General features: G+C 42.4%; 1 protein-coding gene across 4 annotated transcripts in view; it reads left to right on the top strand.

Annotated features, from left to right (window-relative positions):
- Positions 1-20,502, top strand: part of kmt2d (lysine (K)-specific methyltransferase 2D) — a 39,741-nt gene extending 19,239 nt beyond the window's left edge. For all 4 annotated transcript variants that reach the window (XM_084721011.1, XM_084721013.1, XM_084721009.1 and 1 more), the window contains exons 34-55: positions 469-611; positions 1,151-2,961; positions 3,057-3,180; positions 5,825-5,906; positions 5,997-6,063; positions 6,199-6,431; positions 6,527-9,490; positions 10,059-10,208; positions 10,310-10,474; positions 11,055-11,202; positions 11,314-11,383; positions 11,480-11,652; positions 11,816-11,940; positions 12,036-12,168; positions 13,117-13,238; positions 13,350-14,733; positions 14,817-14,953; positions 15,413-15,543; positions 15,856-16,141; positions 16,296-16,369; positions 16,457-16,565; positions 17,573-20,502. In XM_084721011.1, coding sequence (XP_084577137.1) covers positions 469-611; positions 1,151-2,961; positions 3,057-3,180; positions 5,825-5,906; positions 5,997-6,063; positions 6,199-6,431; positions 6,527-9,490; positions 10,059-10,208; positions 10,310-10,474; positions 11,055-11,202; positions 11,314-11,383; positions 11,480-11,652; positions 11,816-11,940; positions 12,036-12,168; positions 13,117-13,238; positions 13,350-14,733; positions 14,817-14,953; positions 15,413-15,543; positions 15,856-16,141; positions 16,296-16,369; positions 16,457-16,565; positions 17,573-17,665 — 8,724 coding nt within the window. In that variant the 3' untranslated portion in view covers positions 17,666-20,502. The remainder of the gene's footprint in view (positions 1-468; positions 612-1,150; positions 2,962-3,056; positions 3,181-5,824; positions 5,907-5,996; positions 6,064-6,198; positions 6,432-6,526; positions 9,491-10,058; positions 10,209-10,309; positions 10,475-11,054; positions 11,203-11,313; positions 11,384-11,479; positions 11,653-11,815; positions 11,941-12,035; positions 12,169-13,116; positions 13,239-13,349; positions 14,734-14,816; positions 14,954-15,412; positions 15,544-15,855; positions 16,142-16,295; positions 16,370-16,456; positions 16,566-17,572) is intronic.
- The last annotated feature ends 3,953 nt before the right edge of the window (positions 20,503-24,455 follow it).

Genomic DNA, 24,455 nt, shown 5'->3' with positions numbered 1-24,455 from the left:
CAGCCTTACATCATACTCATAATTTATGAGTATATATATTTATTGACTCATATAAAGTTAACTTTCATTTAAATGTAAATGATCTCAGGTAGACAATGACATTAACTTGACTTTGTGTATCGGCCAAACCAATTAATTGGTCCACTTCAATCCCAGCAAGTACCTGCTCTGCTGAGAAGTTCATAAAAACCCCTGAAATTGTGTATGTAAATTCTGTTGACTAAATGACAAAGTGAGCAGGGTAGCTGTGGCTTTGCAGGTAGATTAGGTCGTCCACTTAACACAGAGTTTGTGGTTCCATTCCCAGCTCCTCCTGTTCACACGTTGAAGTGACTTAAGGCATTCAAGCTTTGCATGGTAGCTGCCATCATGTGTAAATGAAGAAGAATTGTAAAGTGTTTTGGATAAACGCACTGTACAAATAAACCAAGTGGTACATTGACCTGTTATTATTATTACTTCCTTCAGGATCGTGTTGCTGCTACTACTACTGCTGGAGCTCAGGCTTCTGTGGCAGGGAAGATACCCATGGCTGTTGGAGGCATGGAGGAGAAGCTCATTCGCCCACCACCTGCAGGAACCCCTGCAATCATGGATCCTAGTGCACTAAGGTAATCACCTCACTGAAGCAGATCTACATTTCATATAAAATAATAAAACTTCCTCTTCAACAATAGATATTACACACCCTCTGTTTGAATAATAGTAGCACAAGGTATTTTGGCATTTGGTCACATACTCAACACTGCACACTCACAGACCTTTACATTTGTGCTGCTTATTTATTTTGCACATATTTGATTGATATTGTATATTGGGTATTGAAATTGTACATAGTGTTCCTTGGTTGTGTTATTTATACTCATTTCTCTGTCTCTCCTGATATCTTAAGTTGTGTTTCTCCTATTTTAATATTTTCTTTGTCTAATGACATTCAGAGTTGAAGGCAAAGGAAGATTTTCATTGTACAGAGGAACTTGTATTTTACTGCATATGAAAATGAACACTTTGAACAAATTGGTCACAGAAATAATTACTTGACCCCAAAGAAATAATTAGCACCCTAAATTACATCATCAAAATATGGTAATTCAGGAAACACTGTTTATATTAAATATATGTTGTTCTTTTTTGCGTCTCTGTCCTTCAGGCCGCCAGGGCCCACCAGACCTCAGGGCATGTTCGCCCGTCCACCATTCCCTCCTCAGTGGCAGGGCCAGGCTCCAGGTCCGAGGAGGTTCCCCCAGCCTGGCATTGAGGCGATGGGCATCAGGCACAACCTCAATCCTGCTGTCAACATCCAGGGTATGGAAGGCATGGGCAACGCTCACCCCATGATACCAGGACATGGAGCAGAGGCCATGCAGCAGATGGGTCAAGGACCACCACCACAGTTCATTGAATTGAGACACAACTCACAGAGGCTGCCCCTCCGACCCCAGTTTATGCCCCGTGGACCGCAGCCCAGACCACGTCTCTTTGTCCCACAGCAAGAGATGGCTGCACCTTTCATTCAGCAACATCCCATAGCTCAGGCTCCAGCTGGTGGCATTCAGACGGAGGGAGGCAGCGACTCACAGCTGGGCTTACAGCAGGGGGAACTGTCAGTTTTACTGCCTCAGCAACCTACAGGTCCAGTAACACAACAACAGCCCCACCTGCAGCCCCAGACAGATACTCCCACTCCAAACAGTCCCAGCACTGGGCGGCTTCCACAACGAACTGCAGTCACAGCACCGCAACCTGCCGCGGTAGAAAACAGTGAGGAACTGCCAGAACCTGACCTCGAGGGGCTTGGGGATGCCCCGGGGGATGGAGGTGTGGAGGATGAAGACGATTTGGCTCTAGACTTAGACCCTGACAAAGGAGATGATGACTTGGGCAACCTGGACAACCTCGAAACAAATGATCCACATTTAGACGACTTGCTGAACAGTGATGAGTTTGACCTGTTGGCTTACACCGACCCTGAACTGGACCAAGGAGACCCTAAAGATGTCTTCTCAGACCAGCTGCGGCTGGTGGAGGCAGAGAGTGAAGCACCATCTTCTTCCTCTGGATCTGTGCTTGTTAAAACTGAAGACAAAGACAAGGAGGAGCCAGAGCATAAGTCTCTTACAACAGCTCCTGCTGCTGCTGGAGGGTCAGCTACCCAGCTGCCACTGTCTGCAGAAACTGCTGATACAACAAAGGTCAAAGTAGAGGACAGAGGTGTGACCCCTCAGCTGCAGCCAGGACAGGCTGTGGTGAAGGACGAAATAGGAGAGGCTGTGTCAATGCTTCTTGGTGGGACCACACCATCAGCCAAGCCTGCCCAACCAGAAAATCAGTCTGCTTCACTCAGTTCTGTTCGATTAGGAGGACTTCCGTACCCCCTGCCAGGCCAAGCTGATCCACTACCTTTTCCTCAAGCTGCTCCACATACTGATATTGGTGATGATCCGCTGGGGCTCCCTGATGTAGGGGGCCAGCACTCTCCTGCAGTGGATCTGGCAAAGGTAGAGAGCTCTTTAGATGGTGAACTGCCTCTTCTCATACAAGATCTGCTGGAGCACGAGAAGAAGGAACAACAGAAGCAGCAACAGCAACAGCAGCTCAGTACCCTCCACCAAGGAGGCATGGCGCCTCATTTTCCCAGCCTCCCAAGTCAACAGCCGAACCCACAAGCACCTGGACAGATAATGCTGCCACCCCACCATCGTCCACCACCCCAAGGGATGATGGGTCAGCCAGGAATGGTGCCCCGTGCCCCACACATGTTGCAGCAACAGCAGCAGCAGCAGCAGCAGCAGCAAAGGCTTATGGGACCTGGAATGGCACCTCCACCTCACATGATGGCCCAGCAGCAAGCCATGATGAGGATGGGGCAGCCGGGGATCCATGCGGGTCTCAGTCATCCACAGCAGCCGCAGCCGGTGGTTAAACAGTCACCTCTGGCCAACAACTTCTTCCCAGATAAAGGTAACCACTGTGGCTTCTTGTCACTGCCATTACTTAATGTAATTATCTTCTTTTCATACTATATGAACAGATTTTGTATTAATCTTTTATTGCAGATTTAGACAAATTTGCAACTGATGACATCATGGATCCCATTGCCAAGGCAAAGATGGTGGCACTTAAGGGTATCAAGAGAGTGCTGGCCCAGGATCCAATGGTTGTTCCTCCTGGCATTAACAGGTATGTTTAGTTGTTGTGTAACCCTGCATTTTTTTTTTAATTAAGTTTGGTCGCTATGTTTTCATTCACCTGTTTTAAGTTCATTTTAATATTCTTACAAAAACGTGATGTAAATTACAGATATTTGTTTAAAAATGTACATCTTTATAGTGCTGACCAACAGCACTGCATGTGTCTGCCTGCAAGAAAGATGAAAAAAATAAGATAAAGTGGAAGGCTCCAAAAAGGCACATGTTGTGTTTGGATGAAGTATACCAAGTCATATTTTTTTCTGCATATGTAGTATTTTTTTTTTACATTGACGGTACACCCCCTGCACAGCACCAAATGGCATACAAATGTAGTCAGCTACCAGCTACTAGCTTGCAAACTTAGTGGAACACTTAGCAGCTCAAGGAGGACAGAACCCTTCCATGGAGCAGAAAGGCAAAAGCTCGCTTGATCTTGTTTTACAGTTTGAATACAGACCGTGAAAGCGGGGCCTCACGATCCTGACTTCCTAATCCTGATTCTGACTTTCTGGGTATTAAGCAGGAGGTGTCAGAAAAGTTACCACAGGGATAACTGGCTTTTGGCAGACAAGTGTTCGTAGCGACATTGCTTTTTGATCCTTTGATGTTGGCTCTTCCTATCATTGTGAAGCAGCATTCACCAAGCGTTGGATTGTTCACCCACTAATAGGACATGTGGGTTGGGTTAGACTCTCATGAGACAGGTCAGTTTCACCCTTCTGATGATGTGTTGTTGCAATAGTAACTGAATATTGTATTTAAATGGCTCCAAATTAATATTAATGTTGCTTCAAAGGTCATGGTGCATGCAGTAAATTTGTCAGGTCTAACAGAGTACAGGATAACTTCTGCAGGAAGGGACATGCATTGTGTGGAAGAGTTGAAGTGTTGTTGCAGATCAGCTACTTTCTGTTACCTAGTGACCTTTGTTTGAATGGGTCAGTGGGTGCAGATGTTCAAAAAAAGGAACTAACCATTGTTTTTTCGATTACAAATTGCAAAACATACCCATTCAGCATACTCGGTTGGTCTTGTACAGTCCATATTTGTCTCTGTGGAAAGCTTAAGTTGTTTAACCAGCTGTTTCGTATAAATACCACCAGATCAACTTCTATCAGTTTCATTCACTTTCAACAGTTACGCACTTTTTGCTTTTCTTCATTTTCATTTGTTGTTTAAAGGTGGATGCATTGAGACTTAGACTTTTCAGTGTTGTCCAAGAAGACACCACCATAAACTCTCAGAACATGTTAAGAGCTGTTGATTAAATTATTTATATTTAAATTATATATACTTATTTTTAGTCCTTGTGCACCTAGTTATGCTCAAGTTATGCTCATGTGTAATTATTTAAGGCATTAAAAATAAGTAAATTAATATATTTTCAGTAGGGCACAGTTGAGGTACCACCTTAGTCTAATTTAGAGCCAGAAAAAACCCTATACAGTAGGGGTGTGTATCTCACTGACTGAGACCGATTCGATTTGTATCTCGATATGTTCAATGATAGAATATATCGAAGACATTTTTAAAATGGCCAACGATTCGGTTCAATATGATTCAGCACTGTTACAATACAATACAGTATGATGCATTGCAAGACAATGCAATGTGTGACTCTACATTTGTAGATAGTTTTACTAAATATAGTAACAGGAGAGACAGAGAAAAGGAGACATTACAGTGGTGTTAACATCTTATTATGAGTCTCATGTGTAAATGAGATACTGTAGCCTAAATGAGAATCTGTGAACAAACTTTAAAACTTTTTAAAATATTAATATTTTTGCAGTAAGATGATCTGCTGCTCTGTTTCATATGAAGAGTGCTGTGGTTTTGATTAGTGTGGAGGAACAGTAATGCTCTGTGTTACCTGCTCTCACAGTGACATGACGTCTGTGGGGGTCAGACTGGTGTCTCTGTTCTCTGCTGTCTGACACGTTTTGCATAAATGATTTGCAGCAGTGTTTCTCATCTTTCTAATAAAACCCTAATTTATTCTGCACTTGCACGTTAAAAAAGTTTGGTGTTGTGACACAGTACAGTGTCACTTCTTTTGCTGTTTTCAGCATGGTCTGTTTTGAGCAAATGCAGAGAAAACACAGAAGAGGGAGGAGAGAGCGCTTGTTTTGTGTGAGCCCAGGAGCAGGTGCAAGTAGAGGCAAGAGATGAGAGAAAGTAAAGGAAAGTTACAGTGGCTGCACCCTGATGCCAAAAATTAAATACATGCGCTACTTAATGAGATGTATCGATACGCTACTGTTGCATCAATTTGTTTCCGATTCATGTTCAGCTGTTTGCCGATACAGGCTGTCTTAACCAACGCACTCATATCTTACACATTAAAGTCTGATGCATTGGATGCATGAGTGAATTGTTACACCCCATACTATACAGATGTCATTTAAATTATGTAGATCTTGATGCACTCTCTTCAAATCAGCATAAAACTAGCAAAAGGAAACACTAATTTGCATTTTTGTTTGCTGACATTTTGGAATGTTATATGAAATATTTGTACAGATGTTGCAAAATGTTGATGGAAACTGAACTACTGCTGTTGTTCAATGATAAGACTATTGCTCACTACACTACAGGTATAGTTATACTTTTTATGTTTGGTTTCTCTTTAGGCAACAAGTTTCTCTGCTTGCTCAGAGGCTGGTTTCTGCCCCAGGCACAGATCCAAGTCAACTTGCATCGGGACCTCCAAAGGTCTGTTATAATGTTTATCTGAAGTGACTGATTAATCTGAAGTCTTGTGTAGCTAATTTATTTAATTAAATGCATTCTTTTTGTGTTCAGGAGGGAGAAACAAGTGACCCCAGCCAGTCAAGACCCAACCCTCCCCAGTTTGTGCAAGGAATCATCAGTATGTTTAACAAATACTGCCTCTTTGTGTTTACTTGAGATGTACTACTGTACAGCAATGTAACATCTCACATGTACTCATCTCACAATGTACTACTCTTGTATGGATGTATTAAGTTATCCTTTTCTGTTTCAGATGATGCAGAACAGCACCAGTATGAAGAATGGCTTCTCCACACTCAGCAGTTACTCCAAATGCAGTTGAAATTTTTAGAGGAACAGATCGGAGTTCACCGCAAATCACGCAAGGCACTGTGTGCTAAACAGCGCACTGCTAAGAAAGCTGGCAGGGAGTTTGCTGAGGCAGATGCAGAGAAACTAAAGTTGGTTACAGAAGAGCAGAGCAAAATTCAGAAACAGCTTGACCAGGTGAGTAGATGTCGGGTTTACAAATTAAACCACAATAAAGACACTTGGCATCTTGATATGCAACTTCATATCTGTTCATAATTATTCTGTTCTAGGTACGCAAGCAGCAGAAGGAGCACACAAATCTGATTGCAGAGTACAGAAGCAAGCAGCAGCAGCATCAACAAGGCTCAAGTCTTCTTACTCCAGGTCATTCTGCCCAGGGGGCCCCCCCTCACATGTTTCCCAAGATCCCTGGCCAGATGGTGATGGGCCAGCAGGGGGCACCAGTAATGGGCCAGCACCCGGGAATGATGCCCCAAGGTGGAATGCCTGTCAGAATGCCCCAAGGGCAGCCCTTTATGGGTGGAGCCCAGCCTGGGCTCCCTGCAAGGCCCCCAGGTCCTCCTGGGGCTCCATCAGGATTCTTCCCACAGGGGCCTGGCATGCAAGGTGCAGACCCCAGACTTCTCCAAGAAAGACAGCTTCAACACAGGATGCAGATGGCAAAGCTTCAGCAACAGCAACAGCAGCAGCAGCAACAAGCAATGATGGGCCAACAACCAATGCCTCACCCAAATCAACCGTCTGGCTTAATTGCTCAGCAACAGTCTGGGATGATGGGGAACCCACTTATGGCCCAGCAGCAAGTGAATACTCAACAGGGAATGCTACCCAACCAGGCCAATCAACAGGGCATGGTGCAGGTTCCACAAGGAATGGTTGGAGGCCAGTCTGTGGCTCCAATACCACAAAACCTTCCAGGAGGCCAGCCCATGAACCACACTCAAGCCATGATGGCAGCTCAACCAGGGATGATCACTAACCAGCAGGTTGCACTATCACAACAACAGAGACCCCAGCTGATGATGGGTCAGCAGGGAATGGTTGGATCTCCAGGTCATCCTAACCTCCGGGGTCCCCACGTCCAGTTGACTCCACAACAGCAGAACATTCTGGCCCAACGCATGCTTGCATCTCAGCAGCAACAACAGCAGCAGCAGCAGAATATTGCAAAGAATATGGCCCATCTTCAGCAGCAGCAGCAGATGGCACAACAAAGACAACAAACACAGTTGATCAGTCAGTCCAGCCTAGAACAAGGAGGGCTCTCCCAACCCTCTACTCCACAGATGGGCTCCTCGCCTTCAGCAGGAAGCATCACGCCCCAACCACAGGGATCTACAGACAGCCAGAACTCAGGCCCCAAAGAGGGTGGGATCCTCAGTCCTGATTCAAGAACGCCACCACAGCAGAGTGGACCCTCCACTCCCAATCAGATGTCCCAAATAGGCGCTGCAAATGATCATCAAACTGACTTGGGGAGACAGCAGTTACAACAACAGCAGCAGCATCAAAACCAGGTTTACATGGCCCAGCAGCAACAGTCAAATTCTCAGTCAGCACCTGAGCAACAAACGGGTCTGATTGGAAGCCAGCAGTCGGGTGTGGTTCAGCAACAGCAGCAACAACTTCTCCAGAGGCAAGGTTCCCTTAATGTTGACAAGCCCGGTTTAATACCCAAAAAAGAAGAAGGGAAACCGGTTGATTTCTTAGCTCAGCAGCAGCAACAGCAGCAGACGGTTCAAAATGCCATGCAGCAGCCACAAGATCCCAGCATGCAGCAGCAGATTGTAGGCCAGAACCATCCTGGCCAGCCACAGCCTAATATGATGGGCCACAGTCCACAACAGCAAGCTCTTATGGCTCAGCAGCAGAAACAACAGGCCATGATGGGCATGATTAGAGCCCAGCAGCAAGGCATGATGGGACAGAGGCCCGGGCTTCCACCTGGGCAAATCCGCACCCCTATCAACATCCAGGCTATTATCGCCCAGAATCCTCAGCTCCGCAATCTTCCCCCAAACCAGCAGATCCAACACATCCAGGCCATGATTGCCCAGAGGCAGCTGCAGCAAGGACAGATGCTGCGGATGCAAATGGGTCAAGGCCAGCAAGGTCAGTTAAGGCCTCACATGCCACCGGGACAGGTGCCACAGGTTGGGCAGCAGATGCCAGGGATGGAAGGCCAGCAGATGCCATATGGAGCCATGGGGAAGCCAGGAGCAGTGGGCACTCAGCAACAGCCAGGCATGATGGGCCAACAACCTGGTGTTGGCCCACAGATACAGCAGGGGATGATGGTTTCTGGGCAACAACAGCCACAAGTAGGCGAGATGATGCAACATATGAGAGGCCAGGGACCAGCACCACCTTCCCCCATGGACCATGGCCGTATGGTAAGGCCAGCGTCTCCACGTCAACCACTGGCAAATTCTCCTGGGGATCCACAACGGCACACATTTAATCAAGCTATGGGGATGCGTCCACCTACTCCCAACCAGAACCAACAAGCACTAATGGCAGCTGCAGGCCGCATGCAGGGCTCTCCATCCCATGCATATTCTCCAAGAGGTCCTTTCGGCATGAGCCCAGCGCACCCAGCCTCACCCCATTCATCCCACGTCTCCTCACCTATAGCTGACAGGGCTGGAAGAGGGAGTCCATACAGTCAAGTCAAGGCATCTCCCCTCAGGTCACCTGGAGCCAAGAGTCCACTTGATTGTCCAGGACTGAAAGTAGAGACTCAGATATCAGGCAGCGAAACATCTCAGACAACTTCAGTTATCCCCAACGGTCCACAGAAAGGCATGAATGTTCTGCAGCAGTCACAGCAGGTCACAGAGAGCCACGGTCCTCATGCACAACAGGGCTCCAGAGCAGGAGAGCTATGCAAGATCACCTTACAGAACATTAAACAGGAACCAGGAGAAGTTCAGTGTGATGGTATGACCGAGGCTCATCCTGGGGGTATCAAGAGAGAAGCAACAGGAGAGGCAGTTACTTCTGGGAACAACACAAGCTTTATTAATGCTGGAAACATGGCTGGAGACCCGGGGACTCAAGGCCCTAGATCTGAGACCGGACAGCAGCTCCTGCAGAAACTCCTGAGAACCAAGAACCTGCAGCTTGGTGCTCAGAGGCCATCTGAAGGAATCCATAACGAAATCAATGGCCACATCAACACCAAACTGGCAATGCTGGAGCAAAAACTTCAAGGGACACCACGAAATATGGAGGTATGTTCTTCAGTGTATTCATTTTTTTTGCCCTCTCCTTGTTGTTGTTTGTGTGGAACTGTTGACTGTAAATAAAGATGGACAACACAGCTCCACTTCCTCCCATTGTACAAAAAATAAGCCAAAATATCCCGAATATGAGTGCTGCCGTCTTGTGCTGGCGATGTCATTTGCACAGTAGACTGCACATTAGTGATCAGGGTTGCAACCAGTTATCGAGGTCCCACCCATACGGCCAGCCCACTGAATCACGAGCCTTGCTCAGCTGTCAATCATGATGTGAAATCCCCTTTTTATAACATCAAATTAAAGCTAATTAACAGCAGACTGATAAGAAAAATTAACACATGAGCAAACATTAGTGTGATAAGAACTATCTAAAATCTGTCTTTGGGGAAAATAAATTGAAGCACGTTTGAGCTAGGTCAATGTCCCATCTGCTCATTCAAGATATATATTATTATATTATATATTTTGGTTTTACTTTTGGGGAGGTTTCATGTTGTCCATTTCTACAAATGTCAGTGGTGTGGAAAGAACCTCTCTTTCATTTTCTCATCTCTTGCAGGATTTACAGTCTATAACAAAAAGGGCCCCTGTACAAAAGCCAAAGCGCACTAATAAAGCAGCTGGAGATCGAGGGCCTAATGCACGGAAGAAGAATAAGAAGGAAGAGGTTGGAAAAAGTGCCGAAGCCCTGATAAAGCAACTCAAACAAGTAAAAGAATGGCAAAAATGAATTTCCTAAATGGTTTTCAGTCATTGATGTTTTGAAAATTGCTTCTTCATCATCTTTACTAATGGACATTTACCCTCCAGGGTCTGTCTCTACTGCCTCTGATGGAGCCATCAATCACTGCTAGTCTGGATCTTTTTGCCCCTTTTGGAAGTAGTCCAGCCAATGGCAAAGCCCAGCTGAAAGGATCCTTTGGGAATGCAGTGCTGGACAATATCCCAGACTACTATTCCCAGCTCCTCACCAAGGTATAACTTAGCTGCAGTATGTACCAGTCAGAAGTTGTGTTAGACTTTGCTGTTGTCCATCATTTTGATGGACAGGGATGTAAAAATTCTGTCATCTATTCTTACTCATCATTTTAAATTTCACTTTTTTATGATAATGAGACATAGCCTATTTTTTCACTTTGTCTCTAAATCTAGTGAGAAAGTAGCAAGTCGGCAAACCTGATCCTAATAATTATGGTGTGGTTTTTAGACGCTCTTTTTTTTCTTTATATATTAAATGTTCCTTTAGTGAATTTGTGATTATTTGGCTAAAGATTGCTCTGTCTGTCTTTTATATGGCTTTAGCTGATCTCTCTCTTGGTGCCACTGATATAACTGCTCATGGTAGATTGACCTCAGTGTTTTTATCTGTGAAAATGACAGACGGCCTTCAGATTTTTCTGTCAGTAGAAAAAAAAGAAAAGTAAATGATGAAAGATATTCAGTTAAGGTGACCTCTGGTATCAGTTGTGACAACATTAGGTTGTTGATTAATACCACTTGAAGAACAAAGTCTTCAAAAGTTGTTTCATGAGGATATTGTTTTGTGCCTTTACAGAGTAACCTCAGCAACCCACCAACACCTCCATCCTCCCTGCCACCCACTCCTCCGCCTTCAGTACAGCACAAGCTGCTGAATGGAGTGACTCCTGGGGAGGAGCTGTCTGAGGGTCAGAAGGACACAGAGCCAGCAGAGGAGCCAATGGGTAAACGATCAGGGATTTGGCATGAAAGTCACGCTTTTCATGACATTGATTCTGTAGTTAGGAAGTAATTGTGTTCTAAATAACAATTTTTCCCTACCGATTCTGTTACAGAGGAGGTGAAGAGTGTAGACATTCTCGCAGCTCTGCCCACACCACCACATAATCAGAATGAGGACATCAGGTAGAATATGAAGATTGTCTTGAGTGCTTGTCAACCAGAATGCATTGATTTGTTGTTTCTGAGTGGCTGTAATTGTAGGAAATCTATTTTTAACAGGATGGAGAGTGATGATGAGGACGCTCCAGAAAGCATCATCCCAGCATCATCCCCTGAGAGTAACGTTGGAGATGAAACGCCACGTTTCCCTCACCTACGGGAGCCTAAAGAGGAGGAGACTGAGAGAGCAATATCCCCCATCATCCCAGTCATACCCCGCACTGCCATCCCAGGTATTATACAACATTCAGAACGGGAACATTTCTTCGTATTGTATATTTTATACACTTTTTTTTTAAATCCAAAAAGTCCCATTTAGTCCCATTTAATTTTACCATGAAATCCATTTATACTGCTAAAATGCCAACAGATTAACTTCCACATTTTCTTTTATAGCATTCCCAGAAAACAAACCGTTTGAAGCAGCTGATGGCAAGGTAGTTTCCACATCCAACAATTGGGACAAGTCCAAAGGCAACGAGGTGTCTGTTACCTTTACACTCTCCTCTGCTGCAGCCAAGGTACGAAGCCTCAATATCACTTCACACAGTTTAACCTTTCCTTATCTTCATGCATAGTTAACAAAAACTTGAACTGAAACTTTTTTTCCCCTCAGAAACTGAACCATGTGATGATGGCCATGGCCCAGCTGCTGAACATCAGGATGCCAGGCTCTTATGAAGTCACTTTCCCTCAAAACACAGACATGACTGAAGTTGATGGGCCTGGGAAAGGACCCGGCCAGTCAGGTATGCGTGTAGAGACTGTTGTTCATTTTGATTGTCCTGTTGTTTCATTTGGTTAGGACAATAACAATAAGAGGGTGTGAATTTATTAGATTACCTTTGCATTAGCAAAAATGAAATCCACTTTACAATTTCTTGAGCATGTTGGTAATTTGATCTCACAGTGAACAGATATTACACAGCAGCATCTGTGAAAACAGTGAAACACAGGCTTGTATAGCCTACAGTACTTAATATTTCAACATGCAGCAGCATGAACCAGCTTCTCAAAAGACGTCTACATACAAACTATAAAAGTGCACAGGCTTTTCAGATCACATAGACACTCCCCACCAATGTTCTCTGTGTTTTATAACTCAGAGGAAGTTTTTCAAAACGTGTGTCGGATACGCGGTTACTCTGACAAGACTTGCAAGGCTAAAAAGCCTCTCCATAGGTGCACTAGTCTGGATGGTATTGAAGTATTGACTTGAAGAAAGATTTGATCATGGGGAATTTCTTCAATAAATCCATCTAGAGATTAGCAGAGATCTGACCCCATGCAAAATGTCTGCTGAGACCATAAGTCTATGTCTGTCCATCAGTGGTTCTTGCAGTGGTGGAAATGCAATGAAATTGTAACCATAGTACACTGCTTATTTGAAAACGTTACTAAATAACTGAGTGTTTGAATTATAAAAGTGATGTGTTCCCTTGCTTGTTACAACAAAAAAAAAAAGAATATCTATCAAAGGGAGCAAAACGTCACAGTCTTCATCTTTTTTAAGCCTCTTGTGATGTGAATTTTTTGAGCGTGTGGGTAGCCGTTCAAAGTCAAGTCTTTGTCACTTTAGTTAAGTCGCTACATAACTAGAGACACCCTCATATTGACATTAATCTTTTAAGTTAACTTTTAAGTTGATTCATCCATAAATAAGACTAATGTTCAGGTGGTCTCGACATGTTTTCTAGGGGCTCTGTGTACGAATGACAGCGCTTCACCCAGTCAGGATGAGTGGCTCAGGCAGTTTGATGTGTCTCTACCAGGCTGCACACTGAAGAAACAAGTGGACATTCTGGCACTTATTAAACAGGTCAGTCATTACGGGGCTTTTGAGAACTGTGTGAATTATTGATCTTTTTTGTCATATTCCAGTTAATACATATTACTTGAAAGATGTGTATCGTGTGCATTTGTCTCTCAGGAATTCCCAGAGAAAGAGGACAAACCGGTCCAGCATTGTTACACAACCAATGTAAATGACTTGGATGTGCGCCACCTTCCCAGCATACCAGTGGAGGAATCTCCACCTCCATCACCATCTCTTCCAGATCCTCCACCATCTGACCCAGTCCCAACAAGTGAAGCTGAACCGTTGAAAAAATCTGCTCCTCCATCCCCGTCTCCCTCTAGTCCCACCAATGTCCAGATCAAGATTGAATCTGGACAGGATGTTGCTCCTCCTGCTGATGCTGCTCAACCAACTGATGTCATAGAATCCGAAGCTGCTGCTGCTCCAACTTCAGAGTCCGTCGCAGAGCCAGCAGCTGCCTCTGCAGCTCCAGATCCTGCTGCTCCTGCTGAAGATCATCTGAATCCTGCTGCCAAGGAGGAGGACACTGCTGCTGATGTAGCTCCACCTCCTGCAGATTCTCCCAACAACAATGTGGAGTCTTCCCCGAAGGCTGTGAAGCAGCGCAGGCCGCTCTCCCCTGATGAAGAGGTGGCACACCCAAAACAGAAAAAATGGAAGGGGATTCGCTGGAAGCGTCTTCAGATCGTCATCTCGATACGCAAGGGTGGCTCTAAGAAGGAGAACAGCCGTGAGGTGTCTGAACTGATGGACCGCTTGCGCATCACTCTGCGACCGGAGAAGCTGCCACGGGACAAACGTAAATGTTGCTTCTGTCACGAGGAAGGTGATGGAGCCACAGATGGGCCTGCCCGGCTGCTGAACATCGATGTGGATCTGTGGGTGCACCTGAACTGTGCCCTGTGGTCCACAGAGGTGTATGAGACACAGGGTGGTGCCCTTATCAATGTGGAGGTGGCCCTACGCAGAGGATTGCGGACACTTTGCGCGTACTGCCAGAAAACAGGCGCCACCAACAGCTGCAACAGACTACGCTGCCCGAATGTCTACCATTTTGCCTGCGCCATTCGCGCTCGCTGCATGTTCTTCAAGGACAAGACCATGTTGTGCACGCAGCACAAGCTGAAGGGCCCCAGTGAGGATGAACTCAGTGCGTTCGCTGTTTTACGGCGCGTTTACATCGAGCGTGACGAGGTGAAGCAGATTGCCAGTATCTTACAGCGAGGTGATCGTATCCACCTCTTCCGTGTTGGTGGACTCATCTTTCATGCTGTTGGCCAGCTGCTACCCTCCCAGATGGCGAACTTCCACTCGTCCACGGCCATCTTCCCTGTTGGCTACGAGGCCACACGCATCTACTGGAGTACGCGTCTGCCCAACAAACGCTGTCGCTACCGCTGCCGCATCAGCGAGGATGAAGGTCGCCCTGTGTTTGAGGTGCGAGTTCTTGAACACGGCATGGAGGATTTGCACTATCGTGACACAACTCCAGAGGGTAAGAACTAAGAAACTGGTCACACTTTTATGTCCCAGTGTGTTGGCTTGAACACCGACTTATTTCACCATCTTCATCCTCAGGGATCTGGGACCGGGTGGTTCAGCAGGTGGCTAAACTCCGAGATGAATCATCCATGTTGAAGCTGTTCACTGAACATGTCAAGGGAGAGGAGATGTACGGCCTCACAGTTCATGCTGTCATGCGCATCACTGAGTCGGTAAGAATATGCAGCAGGAAGAAGAGTCACTTTGTCTCCCATTTAATTTTGTTTTTTTTTATAGGTTTTCAGTTATAACTGGAAGACAATATTCACATAAACTAGAGTCTGACACCTCCTTCTTAATAGTAAACTTAAAAAAAAGACATTTCTGTTAATAACAAAATGGGTAAAAATACATTTTTTAAATTGAAGTAATCCTGGTACATTTCTGGAAACATAAGTATGTTTGCTTAATCAGTACATGATTTGAAATATCTGCAAAAGATGGAAAAAAGTAACCTGATTGATATCTATATACTAAAGCAGACATGACACTATACAGAGGGCTTTACACTCAAACCAGTAGCAGCTGAGACCTGTGGGCTACAGAACCACATAAGTCTGCTTTGATATAATGGTTCTACTGTAGATCAAGCGCACGATTAACATGATTTGTGTGACTTCGTTGTGTCATAGTTGCCTGGAGTGGAAAATTGCCAGAACTACCAGTTCAGATATGGTCGTCACCCTTTGATGGAGCTCCCTCTGATGATCAATCCCACTGGCTGCGCTCGCTCTGAGCCCAAAGTCCCCACACAGTGCAAAAGGTAAAGCTGTATAACGGTAGCAATAAGCCATAAGAAGAAGAACTTTACAGTAGCTCCCAGCCCATTCTGGTTGGTACATTATCAAGTAGGGTAAAACGTGTTTGATGGCATCTTGTCAGAGAGGTTTGTTGATTTTATTTGTGATACTTTTGTACAGTAATTTGGCACACAGAGGCATAATAATAAAGCACGCTAAAAAGTACATGGTTTGTCCTGAAACTGGCAACATTTTCCTTTAAGAACCCTGTATTTCTAAATGTGTCTTCAAATGACTGGATACACTCTCACACCATTGTTTCTGCTTGTCTCAAGGCCTCACACTTTAAACAGCACCAGCGTGTCAAAGGCCTATCAGAGTACCTTCACTGGAGAGCTCAACACACCATACAGCAAGCAGTTTGTCCACTCCAAGTCGTCCCAGTATCGCCGCCTGAAGACTGAGTGGAAGAACAACGTCTATCTGGCACGATCCCGCATTCAGGGCCTGGGCCTGTACGCCGCAAAGGATCTGGAGAAGCACACCATGGTCATCGAGTACATTGGTACTGTGATTCGAAACGAGGTGGCCAACCGGCGTGAGAAGATCTACGAGTCACAGGTATGCCAATTAAACACTGGTACTTTAACCCAAAACTAATACTTTTTGTGTGCTGTGCATTTAACCAACAAGATCTTTAGATCTGTGAAAAATTAAAAATTTGACTTTGAAATTTGATTGTGTGTCAACTGTTTGCTGTTTTCTTCTAACATAGAACCGTGGGATCTACATGTTCCGCATCAACAATGAGCAGGTGATTGATGCGACTCTGACAGGTGGTCCAGCTCGGTAAGTGTTGTGATTGCTTGCTTGTTTGTAAAACCTTGAGTATGCGGTATGTTTTTAACTGAATTTACTTATTTTTCTCTTTCGTAGATATGTCAACCATTCCTGTGCCCCCAACTGTGTCGCAGAGGTCGTAACATTTGACAAAGAAGACAAGATTATCATCATTTCCAGCCGCAGGATCCCCAAGGGAGAAGAGGTGCAGTGCATTAGAAAACAGACCACATCTTATTCAGAGGTTTCCATAAGAGCTGGCTGTCAGCCAAACAGCCAACTACTCATTTAAGTTCAGCTGAGTAATTTATCAGGCTGTTAAATTAATTTTGGATTTTAATAAAATAGTTTTGATTAACAAGTTATGATTTGCTACACTGTACATTTTACAACCATGAGCCAGTGCTTCAAAACAATGTGTGCATGATGAGACCCACCCCCACACACTCTGTGTGTGCGTGTGTGTGTGTCCTGTTGAGAATAGAGGGGAGAGCCATCTTCAGTGTTTGACAAATCTCACCAAAATAATTGATGACAAAAGACGAGAATTGCATTGATTGCATTGATGTGTCACTTTGGTACACTGAAAGTGCTGCATTTTCCATATACACTACACAGATGTTTATGGTCTCAATGAATGAAAGAATTCATTAATTATCATTATTTACATTGTACTCTTTACAGCAGTGCCATCTCTTAAGACGCACTGCAAACACTCATTAAAACAGACAGTGTTGTCAAAGTCACAGGCATGGATTATATGAGGGAATTGTACTCCATGTCTCAGCCTCTGGAATTTTATGGTTTAAAATATTCTCGAGTCTAGATTCTGCATTAAATTTTCCTGCTGTGGGACTAATAAAGGAATACCTTATTCTCAAAATATCATATGAGTACTACTGGTGGTACTCAAGCTCCCTCTAGGGGTCCATTTAGGAATCTCTTACAGGTTTAAAAATGAAATAAATTAGCTTAAAAACGTATAAAAATCAAAGTACTACAAAATTTAGAAGTGAAACTCAGATCATCAGATCACTAAAAATGTCCCCCAGCTGCCTACCTTTCCCCTCTTACTGGCTACTCCATATCCTTGTGGAAAGCCCTGCTTATATTTACACACCCCATTAATTTGACTACTTTTTCTGTTTTTAAGATTCATTTTTAAATCACAGCAACCGTTAACTGTCAATGTCTGTCATTTCTAAATTCCAGCTGACCTACGACTACCAGTTTGACTTCGAGGACGATCAGCACAAGATCCCTTGCCATTGCGGAGCCTGGAATTGCCGAAAGTGGATGAACTAACCAGAAGAAAAGAAAGTAAAAATGGAGAATTCCCCTCTCACTGGTGCCAGAACACTCCTGCGCCAAAGCCTTTGAATCCTACATAGCCAGTGCATAAGCTGTTCTGCAAGACGTGGAGGAGGAGGGCAGGCCTCCGTCGCTGAAAGACTAAAGCGTTGACACCTGTAGCCAAAGGTTTGAAGAGCATTAATCAATAAAAAGCAACCGACCACCTTGTTTGGACTAGTGAATCACCCTCTTTTCCTCAGCCAAAACCCTTTCTCCCCCCTCGACTGTTCTTCTTCTTCTCAATAAGCTCACAGTGGCTGGAAAAAACAATCCTCAACATCTACCAAATGATTCTGACCCTCTGATATCAATACTCGACAAAAAGCCATTTTTAAAATACTAAGAATGAACTAATAATGATGCATTTTTATGTTCTATAAGTCGGACCTATTTCCTGACCACACCTCCCAGAAAAAAGGCACTTTCCCATCAAGTCATCAATGAAGACAACACGGATTATTTGGCTCGCTAGACAATCTTGATGTGGCTCTGCGTTTAAGAACTACATATGATCGATGGAGAAAAAAAAAAAAGATGTTAAGAAGTTAATATAAAAATTTGAGATGCTATTGATGTGTGGCTCCAGAGGCACCAGATGTTGTGACTGTGTGGGTTAGTTGTTGGACCCAGTCTACCTCATTGATTTAGCGGGAAGTGACTGCTTTGTATAAAAACTGTTAAACTGCTACTGTGGAACCGGGGGGTGGGGATGTTTTTACGGGGCTTAGCCTTCTCGGACAAGCAGGGAAAATCTTAAGCAGCAGGTTTGCTCTACTCTATCTACTCTATGCTGATGATGATTTACAATAATGAGCCAACATAATTATTATTCATGTTTATACAGAGGAAATATATGACAGTTTTTGATAAGATTATTGCATTAAAAATCACAATCAGAAGCTTAGCGGGTGTCACCAAATCATCCTGGATATTGATGTAGCTTTTTTTTTTTTTTTTTGTTCTCTTTATTTATGCGTCTCTGTGTGGAAGCACAATAACAGCCACCTTTTTAAGTTGCTTAAAGGCAGTAAATGGTGTGAGTGAACGGCTCTAGGATCACTTAGTCTTTTGAAGAAGGCTACCAAAATTAACCACATTTTGCTTGCTGCTTCATACATTGAAGTTCCACTTGTTGCCGGTGGATGCATGACTACTGTCCCCATTAAAAAATGCTTTTTATTCCCCGACAACTCCACCTTTTCAACCTTAAACTCTGAATCATGCCTCTTCCTCTCTTGTATTATTTCGTGGACTGTTGTTAAAACTTTACTGTAGTAAGTCTTCCTCTGCCTGAGTCCAGCCTGCAGTGTTTCTACTACTTCCTCCCTCTCTGTAGTGTATTTCTTTTCTAGTGCTGGTACTGTCCTCTCAAAGGCTGAACTGATGGCAGGGAAAGACTTATTGGAAAAAAGGGCATTTGTTTTCATTTCTATGTAAAGATGAATGAAAAAGTCTTTAAAAGGGAGCTTTACTAAAAAAAAAAAAACTCCACCCTCCCATACTACTTTTGTTTCCTCCTTCCCCCCTAACCTAAGACCTCACATGATTTAAAAATGCAAAAGTTGTACAAACTGTATATATAGTATATGCATTTAGGGGGACAGCAACTCTTTATCCAGCCCCTTTGTAATCAATAAAGTCAAAAAGTGTAGAGAAATAAAATTCAAGAAAAAAAAATCAACCACTGGATATCATTTTAACAAAGATAAAAGCTGTATATAAATATAAATATATGTAAAATGGCAAACTAATATCTTTATGTATATGAACCAGAGTGTTTTGCATTTACCTGTTTTTCTATTAGTGTTTTTTGCTATAAGCTCTCAGAGACAAGTTTGTTAAAATAGGTATGAGAAAAATGTCTGGTCTTCTCCAATCAAGTGCGACGACGAGAGGCCGATGTGATTATAAAAAAAACTGTTTGGATTCAATGTGGAGGGTTAATTAATTGATTAGACATGAAAATCACTTTCTTGCGTAAAAGCAGTACAATGGTGCATAGCATTTGTATTTATGTAATATTGTTCGTGTTTATTTTTCTTTTTATTTATGCTACTGCTTGTTGATTACCAAAACCTGTCCCTTAATCGGTCACAATTGGATTATTAATATACTCTTGAATGGAAAATCTTGAATTTCCCTAGAATATTGTTAGTGTTTTTTGCTTTTTTCTATCTTCCCTATAGAAGTGAATGTGTTGGTAAACCTTGTGAAATGGTTACTTGGCCTAATGTATGTTATGATGTAATACTCAAAGTTAATCCCATACTTAACCTGGTAATGAATTGCACTCTCTCATAGTATAAACGGAGAACTTCTCTAAAGTGGTAGATATTGATCAAGTATCTGAAGCAGTGATATATATATTTTTTGGTATGTTTCTATTTCAAGGGAAGACCATGACGAGACATTATATGCCGCTCACTGGATTTTAGCCTGAAATAATTTTTAACTTCTTCTCTGAATCTTAATTTAAGTTCTCTGCATATCTTATAATTTAAATAAAGTTTGCTCAAATTGAAGGTTTTTTTTAACCTCACCTACTTTTTAAAAAGATGTTGCATCTGTACAGCAGAGATACTTTTAGGGAATATGAATAAATATAATGATCATTTTTATTGTATGTGGCATGTTTTGTATGGATATTATTTTGAATTGTACATATTTTTTTCAGGACGCCAGAGGTTGCATCTCTTTATATACAGCTTTCCCACTCCCTCTCCCCCTCATCTTATTTCTTTGTCTGCTTTTGTTTCTTGTAAAGGAAAATAAAATGCATTTTAAATATGTCCTCATTTTTCTGTTTTTAGAGCCTGAAGGTTCATTGTTGACCTTGAAAATATTAAATCTTTTCAACTATTAATAATTATGTATTACTTGTTATAATATATTTAATGATTTTATTATAATTATTGATAATTAATTGAATGACAGGGTTTCTGCAGGTCCTTAAAATGTCTTAAAGTTAATATCCAATATGAATTTTTGGCATTTAAATTTCTTAAATACAATTTTGACAGGTCTTAGTTATAAATTTAATGTTACTTTTATAAAGCTGCATTAACTACGGCCATCGTTTTTTTTTGGGGGGGGGATGTTGTACTGATAATGCTAAAACAACTACAAATGAAACCATGGAACCAATAACCTCTAATGACCTTCATTTGTGCAAACATTGCATGCTTGGATTGTCAGATTTCATTAAGAGAATCATATTAATAACATTTATTGATTGTCTTTTTACAAGTATGAATGTGAAGTAAGTATTAAATTGGATTCATAATGGTCTTAAAAACTTAACTGATTGAAATCCGCAGCAACCTTGTAGCTCTCAGAAAATATAGTTTTGCACAATTATATCAGTTAAAATGATCCTCAAAGTAATGAAAACAAGTTTTTTTTTTTTGTTTGAACAAATAATTATAATGTAAGAAAATATTACTATAAATGGTTTTAATCAATACCATAGGTCAGTGGTTCCCAAACTTTTTCCTTGGACCCTGCTCTACCTGCATCTAAGGAAATGTGAGCAACATTAATTGACTGAGTTTACCAGGTCATCATGTGACTTAATTACATGAGTGGGATTGCAACCCTATAAAGCTGATGAAGCCCATGAAACGTAGCTGATAGCTCTTGAAAAAAATCTAATAAGTAGTCCATGAGTTAAGAGTTTCGTCAAAGCTCTGTCGGTGGTTTGATCCCCTCCTGCAGCCTGCATGCCTCGGGCAAGACACTGAACCTTAAAGTACTTTTGTGTGTCTGAGAGAAGGTGAGCATAGAATTATTTTGCAGGATTTTGAATAGAAAGTGCTTTATGCTGATGAGCAGGTTTGGCGTATGAATAGGCAAAGTAGAATGTGTTTTGCATGGTTGTTAAGCTGCTTTTCTTTTTACCAGCTACTCAAAATGCAGTTCATTTAGCGTTTAATACAGACTGCTGAAGCCTCATTAACTTCAGACTCATTTTTAAAAATATAATCTTAACACTTGTTTTTGCTCATATTTTCCATGAGTTTAAGTAAAATATTTGAACTTCTTTGCACAGAAAAAGTTAAATTTTCTCAAATTTGTTAAAATCTTTGTCAGTGAGCATATAGAGATGCTGATTAGACAGCAGGATTATTGCATAGTTGGACTGGTTACGATAAAAGGACACAAAGGTGCAGTTTGATCTTGAAAAAAACACATTTATAAGGCACTTACCTATGGCGAAAATGGTATCCGCACCAGTGTTTCTGCTATCCTGGTCCTCAGAGCTCACTGCCCTGCATGTTTTAGATGTTTCCCTGCTCAAACACTTGATTCAGATGATCAGCTCCTCATGAAGCCTCTGCCTGAAGCCTGATAACAAGCTGATCATTTGAATCAGGTGTGTCTGAGCAGGATGAGGACCAGGACTGGGGAAACACTGCGGACTATACTAAACACCCTTTTATTGTGACCAATCCAAGACACACCTGTCCACAAATCCTGCTGTTTAATCAGTCTAAAATCTATATGCCACACCTGCCAGGTGGGTGGATTGTATCGGCAAAGGAAAAACACAGATTTTAACAAATTTGTCAACAGAATTTGAGAGAAATAAACCTTTTGTGTGCACAGAAGAAGTCTTAGTTTTTTTTAAACTTGTATATGAAAAAATGGGAGCAGAAACTAAAGTGTTTATATTTGTGTTTATTATTTTTGCATGCAACAAGAACTGGATTTTGTTTGGATGCACATTAGGGAGGAATCTTTTAAGGAGGAACTGATTTTACACAATGTCTGTTTATAGGTTTTAGGGAGTTCTACTGCATATTGGAGAAAATAAAATGGTATAAAGCTGTTTGTGGCTCCAAACAAATCTGATAATCTTACTCAAGTGACATTAATTTATCTCAGTTGCAAGTGCAGACTACAAATTTCAAAATAGAACAATAAACTTAAGGTGTGACGTTAGAAAGAAGTGAGCTTACCGGACCTCTGTGGCTTGTCCTCATCTCTGCTTGCAGCTGGTGAATCAAAGCTTTGTTAGCCACTCCTTGCACAACAAACCCAAACCTAACAAGGGACAATCAGCAGTAGAGTTGTACTGTGGGTAATGTAGGCTCCAGGTTTTGACAAGGACAAACTGTGAGGAATAAAAAACAAGTGATAAAATATAAACTGACCATTGTGAACCTTGCAATTTGATGGGAGTTCAATGCCAAGTCAGTGACGTATTGTTTTAACAGCCAGTATGATCAGGAGTTTTAAAGTTCCAGTGTGTGAAATTTAACCAGTCGAGGGAGACTCAAGACTAGCCACCGGTGAAACTTAAAAGAAAAGTTGCCGAGCCGCAGAAGTAAGCTGTGACACACATTTTAGTTGACAAAACACATACAAAATGTATTATTCAGTCTAGAGGCTGCACAGTGTTACAGCTGGAGAACGCAAGAATCACTTTATGCCTGCAAAAAAAGATAAAAATTAAATGGTACGCATTTCCATCTAATTTTTTTGTCAAAGGCACAGGGAGCCACTAGAGAGGGGCTAAAGAGCTGCAGGTTGCAGACCCCTGGGTTATGCCTGTGTTTTATTTACCCCTATAACAAAATAATAATAAAAAATGCACGACACACGACAAAGAGCACCACAGTTGAAGCCACAGATAAGAAAAAGAGGAATTTATTGTATATCATCTATATACACTTTTCAACTAATCCTGAAAAGATTTTGCACAACATGATTTGAAATCTTGAAGTCTTACGTATGAACAGGATGTCTGATGGTCATATACCCATGGCAACAAACCAAACATGGACAGGAGTGTTTTTCTTTTCTTTTTTTTGACAATTTTGGTTCAACTGACAGCAGCCTCCCTCCCGTGAACCCCTCCTGGCTCTTTGTTCTTCTCCGCTCTGCCTGCTGAACTTCTCCCCATGTTATCAGTAGCAGCAACATGTCTGGGGTACACAGCCAACGACCGGAAACAAAAAAAATTTAAACGAAGAAAGAAACAAACAGGTAGGAGGAGGGAAAGACAAGTTTGTCTACCTCAGTGCAGCAGAGGACCCAGTGTTCGAGACAGCATGCAAAATGGATACTAACATGACACATGGGAGTCTGGATCTAATGTTAACTAAAGTCCATGTGGACATTAACAGTGCAGAGCCCGGTGGTGACAGATGTCAGTGTAATACTTTCATAGTTTTGTCAAAGTAGAATGAAAACATGCAGTTTCACTTTACAGCATGTCAGTCTTTGAAGGTAAAACGTCTCAACTATTTTTCACATCTAAGCCATACTGTCTGTTCCCCGTGTGTGAACTGTCAGCAGCTGTCTTTATCTCTGAATAAATCGCCATCGGCAGTATCAGAATTCAAGGTTACACAATGATGCTCCTAAAATATTCCAGTGTCAATGAGAAAGAGAGATGTCACCCCCGGAGGACATTATGTAGAGACAGATCTGCATCACTGTGCTCTGAAAGGAACTCAATTCAACAATTATACATTAAAAAGAAAAAAACAAACAAACGAAATGACATCAGGGATCAGTAGTACCACCAAATCGCCATGAGAGGAGCAAGTTACAAACAAATTCCAGCAGATGACACAGTCTATTTCCTGGCACAGTTAAGAAACCATGCAGACAGACTCCTGAAAGTACCATTCAAGCAAAAAAAAAAAAAAGATCACTGTTCAAATGTCACACTGGTGCTTGTGGCATAAAAAGAAACAAAAATATGCATGTTTTATATACAAATCATATGTACCCA

The sequence above is a fragment of the Lutjanus erythropterus genome, chromosome 6, assembly GCF_056507025.1.
Source record: "Lutjanus erythropterus isolate fLutEry1 chromosome 6, fLutEry1.hap2, whole genome shotgun sequence".
NCBI lineage: Eukaryota > Metazoa > Chordata > Actinopteri > Lutjaniformes > Lutjanidae > Lutjanus > Lutjanus erythropterus.
Note: the sequence above shows the minus strand (reverse complement) of the source record. Positions and strands in the feature narration are given on the sequence as shown.